Source organism: Myotis lucifugus, unplaced genomic scaffold (assembly GCF_000147115.1).
Source record: "Myotis lucifugus unplaced genomic scaffold, Myoluc2.0 scaffold_59, whole genome shotgun sequence".
In the NCBI taxonomy this organism is placed as follows: Eukaryota; Metazoa; Chordata; class Mammalia; order Chiroptera; family Vespertilionidae; genus Myotis; species Myotis lucifugus.
The window spans coordinates 1,253,836-1,267,308 of NW_005871107.1; the positions used below are offsets into that span (position 1 = coordinate 1,253,836).

The window sequence follows — 13,473 nt, forward strand, 5'->3', positions numbered from 1 at the left end:
TTCCCAACACCATTTATTGAAGAGACTATCTTGGCTCCATTGTATGTTCTTGCCTCCTTTGTCAAATATTAATTGAGCATATTGGTTCAGGCTAATTTCTGGACTCTCTATTCTATTCCATTGATCTATATGTCTGTTCTTGTGCCAGTACCAGGCAGTTTTGAGAACAGTGGCTTTGTAATACAGCTTGATATCTGGCATTGAGATCCCACCTACTTTGTTCTTTCTCAGGATCGCTGCAGCTATTCAGGGTCTTTTTTTATTACAGATGAATTTTTGGAGAGTTCGTTCTAGATCTTTGAAGTAGGCCATTGGTATTTTAATGGGAAGTGCGTTGAATTTATAGATTGCTTTGGGTAGTATGGACATTTTAATGATGTTGATTCTACCAATCCAAGAACATGGTATGTTCTTCCATCTCTTTATGTCTTCCTCTATCTCTTTTTTCAACGTCCTGTAGTTTTCTGAGTAGAGGTCTTTTACCTCTTTAGTTAAGTTTATTCCTAGGTAGCTTAATTTTTTTGGTGCGATGTACATTTTTATTATTATAGATGACAATTACACCTTAGTGGAGAAATGAAGGAAGAATAAGCTTAGCAAAATCCAGGTCATTTCAATGTAATGCCTTTATGTTTAAAATTTATAAAATTGAAGAGAGATAGTATAGTGAACATTCTTTCTCCCATCCACACTCAAAATGGCAATGTGCCGAAACTGGTTTGGCTCAGTGGATAGAGCGTCGGCCTGCGGACTGAAGGGTCCCGGGTTCGATTCCGGTCAAGGGCATGTGCTTGGGTTGCGGGCACATCCCCAGTGGGAGATGTGCAGGAGGCAGCTGGTCGATGTTTCTCTCTCATTGATGTTTCTAACTCTCTATCGCTCTCCCTTCCTCTCTGTAAAAAATCAATAAAATATATTTAAAAAAAATGTCAATGTACAATTAACTAGAAGTGACAGAAAGAATGATCTTGGAATATCTGAGTCAGAGCATTGGAAATGATGAAATAGTTATGATGAAGCCCCTGCCCTTCTTCATGTTTATAGATGCTTTGTTGATTTATTTGCTTGACCATTATAGACAAGGAGGTATTTTGTTTCAAGAGGACTATGAAAGCTATAAGAAAGTTAAGAGGTTTCCAGATTCAGAATTTACTATGGCATATGAGCACTAAGCATTTGAAAGGTTGAAGAAAAACAAAGTAAATTAACCACATTATTTCGGTTTTGAGCAGTACTTACTTCTCCAAATTTGATGTGAATAAAAAATATTGGGGGATAGAAGGGGTAAATTGCATGTTCCTAGTTTAGCCCTAATCTCAGAATTCATGGAGCCAAGGAATCTATCTATCTATCTATCTATCTATCTATCTATCTATCTATCTATCATCTATCTATCATCTATCTATCTATCTATCTATCTATCTATCTATCTATCTATCTATCTAAAAGCCAAGCAACCAGAATGACCAGTTGCTATGACGCGCACTATGGCCGGCCAACAAGCCCAATTGGGGGCAGGGCTGGCTGGCCAACCTCCCATGGCCACTCCCCCAAGCTTGCCCCGCCCCTGATTGCCCCCCCACACCCTGATCTTGGGCAGGGCCAGCCGGCCAATCTCCCATGGGCCCTCACCCCCAACCAGCCCAGCACCAATCGGCACCCATCAGGGTGGGCCAACAGGACCCCACCCGTGCACAAATTTGTGCACTGGGCCTCTAGTATCCTATATAATAAAAGCCTAATATGCAAATAGACCGAACAGCAGAACAACCAAAAAACTGGTTGCTATGATGTGTGCTGACCACCAGGGGGTGTGTGCGGAACATGGTGGGAGTAGGCAGCAGGTGTCAGAGCGCAGAACATGGCAGGTGTCAGCCATGGTGCGATGATGGAGGAAGTGAATGGGGGCGCTAGACCAAGGCGGGGTGCCAGTCGCTGTCATTGGGCCAAGCTTCTGGTAGTTACTGAAAATTCTTTGCTCCCACATGCCACAGTCCTGCCCAATGCTCGCACCTGCTGCCAGTGCCTGCCCCATTTGCACCCACTGCCAGCACCCGGCACCAGCCCCAATTGCTCAGCACAGTCAATAGGTGCTAGTGGCAGCTGCTGGCCCTGATCATCCCTGAGGGCTTCCCCACCCCCGCACCCCCTGCTCCTGAGAGATTATTGAGGCAGCAGCCACCGCTCACACCTGCTGACAGTGCCCAACCCACTTGCACCTGTTACTGGCACCAGCCCCAATCCCTCTGCGACATTAGTGGGTGTGAACAGAGCCAGCACCGTCAGCACATGGGAGTGGCGGTGTCAGGAGTGGGGCTGCCGGCAGACAGGGACCAGAGGGACATGGCAGGAAGGGTCAGCGGGGGCATGGAGGATGGGCCCAGACCAACCCCTGTGCCCACCACAGCCTCGCAGCCCACAGTTTCTTTGAAGGTGCATGAATTTGTACATTAGGCCCCTAGTTTTTAATAAGCATCCCCATTGATTCTAGAGAAGGTCCAGAGAAAACACTTTTAAACATTAAGATATCAAGAGTGTAATTAAGAAAGCATGTAAATTAAATATATTCAGGACTTAAAAATGCCAAGGATAATTAGAGAAACTTGGTCTTCATTCATTTTTATTGTGACTTTACCCTTAGCTTCTCTGTAACGACCTTCCTTCAGACCTCTGCTTAAATATTACCTTCTCAGTGAATCCTTCCTAATATACATAATTGCAATCATTCACTTACCAGCCTCTCCTACTCAGCGTGACTTACTTTAGATCATAGCACAGATTACCATCCAGTATCCTATATAATAAAAGCCTGATATACAAATTGTCCCCTTGGGCGGTGGTTTGACCAAGAGTTTGACCGGGAGACCGGATGTTCAGCCACTCGCTATGATGTGCGCTGACCACCAGGAGGCAGCACAGAAAATGGCAGGCATTGGTGATGTGGCGTTGGCAGTGGGTGGCAGTGGAGGTACTGTCGGCCTCAATGGGCCCAGCGAGATCATGGTGGGATGGTGGGATGGTGGAGCAGGTGATGCCAGGCCAAGGCGGGCCCCCAGGCACTGAAGGAGAAAGGGCAAATAGCAATATTAAAATGTTTCTTCTAATTATTTCACTTTCAATGTGCACGAATCCATGCACTGGGCCACTAGTATTAGATATTTACATACTTGTTTATGTTTTTTTGTCTCCCTCTCTGCTCTCTTCATTAAGGTGCAGTCTATAAGACAGGATTTGGTTTGGTTCAATGTTGTATTACCAGTGCCTCCAAGAGCACCTGGAATATGATAGGTGTTTACTAAGTGATTTTTACATGAATCAGTAAATGAATGAAAGAACTTGTTTTGATCATCTTCCTGGCACTCCTTTCTGACTTCATTGATTTATGAGAATAATTTATCATCATGAGATATATTTAGAGTATTCCATAGGGAAACGAAAAAAATAATCGGTAGATAGTTTTGAAGAAAGAAAAGAAATTTGCTTATGAATGTCTTTCTGGAATCACTGAGATTGAACTAGAAAGGATGCCAAATCCTCCATTATAAAAAGGAAAAAAGAGAAGTTATGCAGACCAAAGGAAAAGAGAGAACCACCCATAGAAATATATTGACAAACTTAGTGATATATTTTACAGTTAAATGGATACATTGGTTTGATTTATGTCAAAACAGAGAAGTAAAAGAAAATAGCAAAAACTGTTAAACATACTTGAAAATAGTGTGTCAAACATTTATAGTAATTGGGAAATTTGGGTCATGGTATACTTTGTAAATGCTTAAAAGCTGGTGAGTAAAAATGTTTGACAGGAGTTAAACTGTGCTATTTTGGATAGTCAAGAGAAAAAAAACCACACACACACACACACAACTTTTTCCCCCCAACAAATGAGTTTTCCAAGAATAGCATATCCTTTACAGAGTTTTCAAATACATGCAGTTTTTTAAAAATATATTTTATTGATTTTTTACAGAGAGGAAGGGAGAGGGATAGAGAGTTAGAAACATCGATGAGAGAGAAACATCGATCAGCCGCCTCCTGCACACCTCCTACTGGGGATGTGCCCACAACCAAGGTACATGCCCTTGACCGGAATCGAACCTGGAACCTTTCAGTCCGCAGGCCGATGCTCTATCCACTAAGCCAAACCGGTCAGGGCAAATACATGCAGTTTTAATATTTTGTGTCCATTGACAGTTTTGTAAATTAATCTTTAGCCCACTTTTCTCATTTACCTGAAGATTTTTTTCTTGCATTCCTAAATCAACTTCTATAGCTTGACTATTTGACTATTGCTTGTGTCATTACATTTGGTTACTGCTCTCTTTTGAGCTCGCCATTTCCTTTATTGATTTCCTGTAAATTCCTCATACAGATCTTGTAGTAGAGTACCATTGAGAAATATTTTACAAATGTTTTATAAATGGTTTCCCAGCCAGAGTCATTTAGCTAGATTTTTTTTATGTTTAGAATTAATTCATCTTTTTTTTATGTCCCATTTTACATTCTTCTGTTCCTTAAGTGAGTGCTCTATCTACATACTAAGATTTCTCTACTTATTTTTCTAAACTGGAATGTTTAAATAATTGACTCAGCTCACAGGCCTACATATTAGTGACTGTACTAGAATGAATATTCACAAAGCACAAGGAGGTGTCTGCCAGTTGTGTAGGTCCCAGATGTATAGAGAAACACAAGATTGAGTGGTGCATCATGGAGCCTATAATTTTCTCACGTGGATGTTTTTCGAATTTTCACAGACAGAAAGAGAGAGAAGCATCTAAGAGGTAAGGGGTGAGGAAGGTACAAGATAAAGCTAAGGTCTGAAAAAGGCATGGGATAAGAGTAAAAGTATTTTCCATCTTTATACTTTCATCTGAAAGTGGAAATCAGTTTCCTTAGAGGAGTAAAAAGTAAAGGGATATCCAAACAATTAAGTTCATGTAATTTTTTTTTCTAAATTAGTTTCTTTTGTTGTAACGTGTTATGAACTCTAATTTTGAAATGTTAACCCTATAATCAGAATCCGGTACAGTGGGGCCTTGACTTACGAGTTTAATTTGTTCCGTGACGGAGCTCGTAACTCAAATTACTCGTATGTCAAATCAATTTTCACCATTACAATGAATTGAATGCTGGGCTGATGTTGTGGCGTTCACTGTGACGTTCACTGCGCCAACTAGCGGTGGGGTATCTGAAGCTGGCTTGTAACCCGAATTTTAGCTCGCAACTCAAAGCAAAAAATCAGCCAAGAAATGGCTCGTATCTCGAAAAACTCGTTAGTTGGGACACTCGTAAGTCAAGGCCCCACTGTATTGGTTTATGTAGAGACTTAAGTTACTCTAAATCAGGCATTACTAAAAGAAGTGAACTAGATTTAGAGGACCTGTTATCTCAGGTTCTTCACCTACACTTAGTTTCTACATCCATGAAACGTATTCTCCCATATCCTTCATTGTGATACCCCAAGTATAACTTATTTTCCATACTGTGCTCTGAGCTCTTTTGAAGAAATCTCTAGATAAATATGGCATAACTTTAAGACAACATTGTAGCTATGCTAAGGATTTCTTAGGAAGCCACAAGCTATATTATTTCGGGTAAAATTAGATAGAGTCTCATAGAACCGAGGAAGAAACCAATATGAAATACCATTCCTCTCCCCTTCTCTAGAACATTTATATCTGTGCCTCCTGTAAGATCCACACAGGCACTCGTATCTTCCATGAGACTCACTCTGGCTAACACAGTCCATGATGCTCTGTCCCTTACACAATAAATTATGACTAGTGACATTTATATGAGCATGTTTCTTGTATTGTGATATCAACATTCCATATGCATGGTCCTTATCAACATCTATAAGACTATAACCTTTTTCAGGGCATAATGTTTTTATGCTCTAAGAGTATAGTTAAGAGGTATGAACACTTGGTAAAAACTAGAATATCTACTTTTTTTGAAGGATTTTGGAAAATGGTAATGGTGCTAAAACATTGGAGTTAGTCAAATGCCCCAATTCCAATGAATAATAAATAAAACGGGGGTAGATTTAACAAATTTTAAAATAGTGAGCTTAATTTTTATTTCCAGTGGAATCCTAGAATGGACCCAGAAAGCATCCCTTATGAAGTGCAACATTTCACAAAAAGCCTGCCTAGACTTTTAAAGATGTTGCTTTGCCACATATACCCCCGTGACCATCTACATGTGGACAAGACTGAGGAATGAGGGCAGGCTCACAGCTGGCTAACACTGAGGAGCATATCCACCTGTGGGAAGGACCCCGCAGCCTGTTTCAGGACTGAGACTTTTGCTTGCCTTGGCTTAGTCATCATTTTATCAATGACTTGGTTGGCTGAGGACATATATATCATGTTTATTTCTTAATCCTGTAATGAAACAAAGTTTGGAAGCAATAGTGAATGTGTGGGATGCCCAAATCAGGATTCAAAAAGCTCCTAAGAGATTTTAAATATGGGTGATATCTGTCAAACTCAGGAAGAGGCTACCAAAATATCTGACACTGTCTTATCTTGCATTATTCAGAACATGGCACTTAAATTGGAGAGACAATAGTCCTGCTTTGTTCTGTACAAGTAGGACACAGTGGATGGTTCCTCTAAATACGTTTATAGTGTGTGCTCCAAAAAGTGAGTGAAGTGAACTTGAAACCAACAGAATATGTTTAATAGAGAAGAGAAGACTCTTCAAGAGTATGATTGGATCTGACGATATCTAAAGATATCACATAGAGGAAGAATTATTAAGCTCAAAGGGCAATATAAGACCCAATGAATGTGGACCAGCAGATAGGAACTAATACTTTCCAAGAATTAGTTCTTTTCAAAAGTACAGGCCTGGCCAGTATGGCTTAGTTGGTTGGCCATCATCCAGTGCACCAGAAAGTTCCTGGTTCTATTCTCTGTTAGGGCACACGCCCAGGTTGCAGGCTTGGTCCCCAGTAAGGTTTGTGCATGAGGCAGCCAGCCAATCGATGTTTTGCTCTCACATTGATGTTTCTCTTTCTCTCTCCCTCTCTCATCCATCCTCTCTAAAAATCAATAAAAATAAAAGGGAAGATGTGGGGGGAGGAGGGAGGCCCATGAGGAGGGGGAGGGGAGATCAACCAAAGAACTTGTATGCATATAGCATAAACCATGGACACAGACCATAGAGTGGTGGAGGTCTGTGAGGCCTGGGGTGGGGGTGGGATAGAAGGGATCAATGGGGGATAAAGGGGACATATGTAATACTTTCAACAATTAGGTTTTTTTAAAATATATTTTTATTGATTTCAGAGAGGAAGGGAAAGGAAGAGAGAGGGATAGAAACATCAATGATGAGAGAGAATCACTGATGGGCTGCCTCCTGCATGTCCCCCACTGGGGATTGAGCCCACAACCCAGGCATGTGCCCTGACCAGGAATCGAACTGTGACCTCCTGATTCATAGGTGGATGCTCAACCACTGAGCCACCGTGGTCAGGCAACAATGAAGATTTTTGTTAAAAGAGAGAGAGAAAAGACAAAACAAAACAGCAACAACAACAAAAAACTAAAGTACTTCTCTGGAATTCAGTGTGGAAAACTCATTTTGTCATCCCGAAAATCATGGTAGCTAGTAAATACATAATTATTAAACCAAATAAAAATTTAGCACTTTTTCTCAGAGTTGCATTAAATCTGATCCCATACAATTATGATCTGTTGATTAAGAAGGTGTTGCGAGTCAACAAACTCTCTGGGCATGGACAACAAATGCAACCATCTCTTGCCTCTAGGAAGCTGACCAACTAGCAGGGGTGGGCAAACTTTTTGACTCGAGGGCCACAATGGGTTCTTAAACTGGACCGGAGGCCGGGAACAAAAGCATGGACGGAGTGTTTGTGTGAACTAATATAAATTCAAAGTAAACATCATTACATAAAAGGGTACGGTCTTTTTTTTTTTTTTTAGTTTTATTCATTTCAAACGGGCCGGATCCGGCCCGCGGGCCGTAGTTTGCCCACGGCTGGGCTAGAGGCTGCAGAGGAAGTGGGGGTGGTGGTGATTGTATAATATTGAATGTTTCACTGTGATTGACACATTGTAAATACTTTGGTCTGCTTAAAGGAAACAATTCAGCAATTAATATTTTAGAGAAAAAAATGAAGTAGAAATCATCAAAATATGAACCTTGTGGTAGATGAGAGTATCACGTTCAAATTTCAAAACAACTAAATATAAGTCATGATATTTGGAATAAATGAATTATTTTCATGAAAAGAATTTCACAAACTGGGTCACCGAATCTATAAGAAAGGACATGCAGATTTTAATACAAAAAAAAAGAGGTGGAATCTTTGAAGTATCTTACTGCAAGATAAGAAATCTGCCATTCTGTTTGCATTGCACACAATCCTATAATATTTGATGTATGTACTCAAGATACATTTATTCCTCTTTTTGCTTTTAGGGTACTTTGAATCCCTATTGTGTCTTATGGGATGACTCAAAAACGTAAGTGACAGCTGTTTTCTTACATTTCTTTGGTCTAAATAGTCAAAGCACACTGAGCTCTTTCGGCTGCCTGCTAGCCAACAGGAATATGATAATGTGGTGGGATATGTGTTAACTCAGAGGGGAAACATTCTCCTTTTTGAATCTGTAGGACAGCATGATGAATGTGTTTGTGTGTGACGATGCCATCGGGTTACGTCTCAAGATAGAATTGCATTACCTAATGTGTAAGGCATGTTGTGATGCGAATTCCATGAGGATCTTTTAAAAGCTCTAATATTTTAAAATTATAGAAGCTCAAATGCTACTTCAACATTTTGCCTAGTAATTCAGTTTAGCACTGTAGAATAAAAGAGCAATCGCTGTGGTCATTTAGGCAATACATTGCTTGCATGACCTTGAATCTGTTATCACAGTAATGCAATATTTAGACATCCCTTCCAAATTGTTTTGTTGGAAAAACTTTGAGTGACATTTTAATTTTCTTATTCATATATTTTACGAACTCATGAATACAAAAGAAAATAATTACAATAAATAGGGATGAGTAATTCTTCCATGTATTTCTTCATTTGTACAAGCAATTGCAATATATCTGGACAAAATAATTTAATCTCATTGGCAACTCTATACATTTTAATGTCTCAAAGAAAAGAAAAATCCATAATTAAGTCTTCATTAGACTCCTATACTTTGAATACTCATGTAACTTTATTGCAGTGTAGTAGCCAGGTTTTATTTTGTTTTGTATGGAGGGGAGATAAATATCAATAAATCCCAAAAGTGAATACTACCCTGCAGTATGCTGTCAGATAGGGTACCATATTGTTGGCTTCTATGCTTTCTAAATTTTTTCCAGTGTTCTTTACCCTAAATCTGATCCAGAGCTGAATTTTTATAATATTACTTGCCTCTCACCATTAATTATTAGAGAGTCTAGAAGAGGAGCATTCTTAGAATTTCTAGGTGAAGAGCAAACCTACTGGCCATGTGCTCATTCCTCGGATACTGATACAACTTAAACTACACTATTTCTGTGTCTGAAAAATCGATGATATTAAGTGTATTTTTTGCTATAGATTCTGATATTCTAGGGATGCTCTTCTATGAACCTTAGTGCCATAAGGGGAATTCCAATTGCCCTGGTGATAATATGAGCTGGATGTCTTCATTGATGTCAGTATTTGTTCTTTTTGAAATCCCATAGAGAAACTCATGGTAATAAACTTTTTGCAAGCTTTCTTCTTTACCAGGGAAGAAGCCAGGGAAGACTTGGCAGTATATTATAAGGCACTGCTTAGTATGCTGTTTAGTCAAAGAAGAATAAAGTGCTACACAAATCGAATTTAATGCTTTCTACTAAAGAAAAATATGCCATCTTAAATTCCTGATTATAGCTACTTGCACACCTCCATGGATAACGACCAACTTTGATTTAGTTTTAAAAAGTGCATAGAGTGTGCTTCCTAAACAGGAGAAAGCGTTAGTTATTCCAAAAGACCTTTAGGGATGTTAAAGAGATGCTGCGAGAAGAAACAGCATTCCCCTGTTTGGGACCTCTCTTGATTCCTTTCACAGATCGTCTAAGGTGTTAAGTTTCATTTATGAAACAATTGGTGTTTGAGGTCAGCCTTAATGTCGGAATCAATCACACACTACTTTCTCTAACTTCTGCTGATAACTTGACTCTTATCCATTGCACAGAACATGTCTTAGTTTTACAAAATTTAACTTTAAGTTGTCCTTGAAGAAAACTATTCAGTGAGAGGAGGAATGTTCAGCTGCCTTTCAAAGAAGCTTATCTCAAGAGATGAGTGTAGTTCATGTTTCCTTGATGTATCTGAAAAGTGATCAAAAGCTTTCCTCTGAGACAGAACTTCTGTCCTATCACACTTTTTACCAGACTGTTTCATCAATAAGTCGTTTTTCTGGGTGAGTTTTAAACAATGAAGGTTAAGACCACTTTATTTCTTTTCTTCACATTTGCTCTTTTACTTTGATCATGTCCGTAGACACAATAGTTTTATCAATGCAATGATTCTAACTTTGAATGCAAGTTCTCCAATTATAGTTAATAATGAAGAAATGCGGCTACTTCTTTTTGTACAGAAAAGGGCCGACTTAAATGATGTTTTCGAGATTGTAGTAATAAAGTTGAAATTAGAAGTTGTCTTTTAATTTTGATTGAGTATCAAATCGCCTTATCTTTTTTAAATATATTTTTATTATTGATAGTATTACAGAAATTTCCCATTTTTCCCTCTTTCACCCCTCCTGCCAGGCCTTACTCACCCTCCCAGATCTTCATCACCCTATTGCCCATGTCCATGGGCTATGCATATAAGTATATAAGTTCTTTGGTTTATCTCTTCTTGTCCCCCCCCCAACCCCACATTGTGGTATGTCCTTCAAATTAGTAATTAGTTACAAAAGTAATACCTGAGTATCTTCTACTTGTTAAACTTTAAAACATAGCTGCTAAGGCAAAAGGCACCATTAATCATCACCACCTTGGATTTCCACAGCCACCCATCTCCCCCAAATCACTCCTATTTATATTTTACTTTGTATAATTTCAGGCTTCCACTTATGTATTGGCATATGTATGAAGCCATGAAATTAACACTATAGTATTCCTTGTACTGCATTGTATAGGCATATTGTAATTGATCTCCTATTCCCAATGTTGATGGTGTTGAGGTGGTTTTCAATTTATATTATTACTATTTTAACATACATATTATCATACTCCATGTAACAGTTGACATCCTCAATTTTTTAATGTTACTATTTAAATCTATTTTTTCTTTTTTAAAGTTTTTTTTAATTATAGTGTACATTCAATATTAATATTAAATTTCAGGTGTATAGCATAGTGGTTAGACAATCATATACTTTATAAAGTGTTCCCCTGATATTTCCAGTTTCCCCTTATAATATAGTTATTACAATATTATTGACTGTATTCCCTATGCTTTACTTTAAATCCCTGTGACTGTTTGTAACTACCAATTTGTACTTCTTAACTCCTTCACCTTTTCCACTCAGCCCCATAGCACTCCTTCCCCCCACAACAATGAGTTTTTTCTCTGTATCTATGAGTCTGTTTCAATTTAGTTTATTTTGTTTGTTTTTTTAAATTCCACATATAAGTGAAATCAAATGGTATTTGTCTTTCTTTGACTGACTTATTTCACTTAGCAAAATACCCTCTAGGTCAGTGGTTCTCAACCTTCTGGCCCTTTAAATACAGTTCCTCATGTTGTGACCCCCAATCATAAAATTATTTTCATTGCTACTTCATAACTGTAATTTTGCTACTGTTATGAATCGTAATGTAAATATCTGATATGCAGGATGGTCTTAGGCGACCCCTGTGAAAGAGTCATTTGACCCCCAAAGGGGTCACAACCCACAGGTTGAGAACCGCTGCTCTAGGTACATCCATGATGTCACAAGTGATAAGATTTTACTCTTTTCATGGCCGAGTAATATTCCATTGTGTATATGTACCACCACTTTTTTTTATCTACTTGTCTATTGATGGATATTTGGGTTGTTTCCATAGCTTAGCTACTGTAAACAATGCTGCAATGAACATAGGGGTACATATATTCTTCAAATTAGTGTTTTTGTTTTCTTTGTATATATGCACATACATGGAGTCACTGGGTGATAAGGCAGTTCTAATTTTAATTTTTTTAGGACACCCCCCCCACACACACACTGTTTTCCATAGTGGCTGCACCAACCTGCATAAGTGCACATGGGCTCCCTTTTCCCCATATCCTGGTTTGTTGATTTATTGATGATAGTCACTTTGACAGGTGTGAGGTGATATTTCACCATGGTTTTAATTTGCATTTTCTCTGATTAGTGATGTTGAACATCTTTTCATATGTCTGTTGGCCTCCTATATGTTCTCTTTGGAGAAATGTCTATTCAGGTCCTCATGTCCATTTTTGTATTAGATTGTATGTGTGTGTGTGTTTTTTGTTTTTTTTTGGTGTTGAGATGTATAGTGTATATCGTCTCCCATTCAGTAGGTTGTATTTTCATTTGGTTGATGGTTTCCTTTGATGTTCAAAAACTTTTTCTTTGATGTAATCCCATTTGTTTATTTTTTTTCTTTTGTTACCCTTGCCCAAGTATTCTCAATTTTTAATTTAGCCATATATCATGAAATATTTTTTAAATTTTACTAAATATATTGTATTCCTTGTATTGAATTGTATAGGCATATTGTAATTGATCTACTATTCCCAATGTTGATGGTGTTGAGGTGGTTTTCAGTTTATATTACTCTATAAACTGTGCCTCTGAGAACCTCATTTCCTATTTAGACCCAATGATCAATTATTTAATAACATAAAACTATGTTATGCTTTTTCCCCTTCACTATAATCACACTAACAGAAATGACAATATTGGACCTTTACATTATCAAAACACTAGTCCCTATGAATTAAAATTTACCCAATCTCCAAAAAAACTAAATATTGTATCATGGTTAACAATAATCATGTCCAAATTCATAACAATTATTGATGATTAGATTTTTCATTGATAAAATTTTTGCTTCTGTAGGCAAAACAACTGTAACCTTTTAAAAGTACTGTAAAAAGCAATAGAAAAACCTTAATTTTCTGTGAAAATAGCAAATAACTAAAGATTTATTGGTAGGAAACAAAAGGGAGCTTTCTTTTTTATTTTTGTTGTTGATACTTGGAATTTTCCCTACAGTTGTGTAGGAAATTCTTTTATTTATTTACTTATTTATTTATTGCTGACAGTATTACGGATGTCCCCATTTTCTTCCCTTTACCTCCTCCACCCAGCCCCTGCCCCACCCGAGGCCTTCCCTACACTATTGTCTGTGTCCATGGGTTATGCATGTATGCACATATGTCCTTTGGTTAATCTCTTCTCATCCCCTCCACACCCCTCTCCACTGAGATCTGTCATTCTGTTCCAT

General features: G+C 38.3%; 1 protein-coding gene across 2 annotated transcripts in view; it reads left to right on the plus strand.

The window, feature by feature from the left end:
• ADGRB3 (adhesion G protein-coupled receptor B3) overlaps positions 1–13,473 on the plus strand; it is a 677,464-nt gene that overhangs the window by 378,217 nt on the left and 285,774 nt on the right. For both annotated transcript variants that reach the window (XM_006089322.2, XM_006089323.3), the window contains one exon: positions 8,455–8,498. In XM_006089322.2, the coding sequence (XP_006089384.1) occupies positions 8,455–8,498 (44 nt within the window). The remainder of the gene's footprint in view (positions 1–8,454; positions 8,499–13,473) is intronic.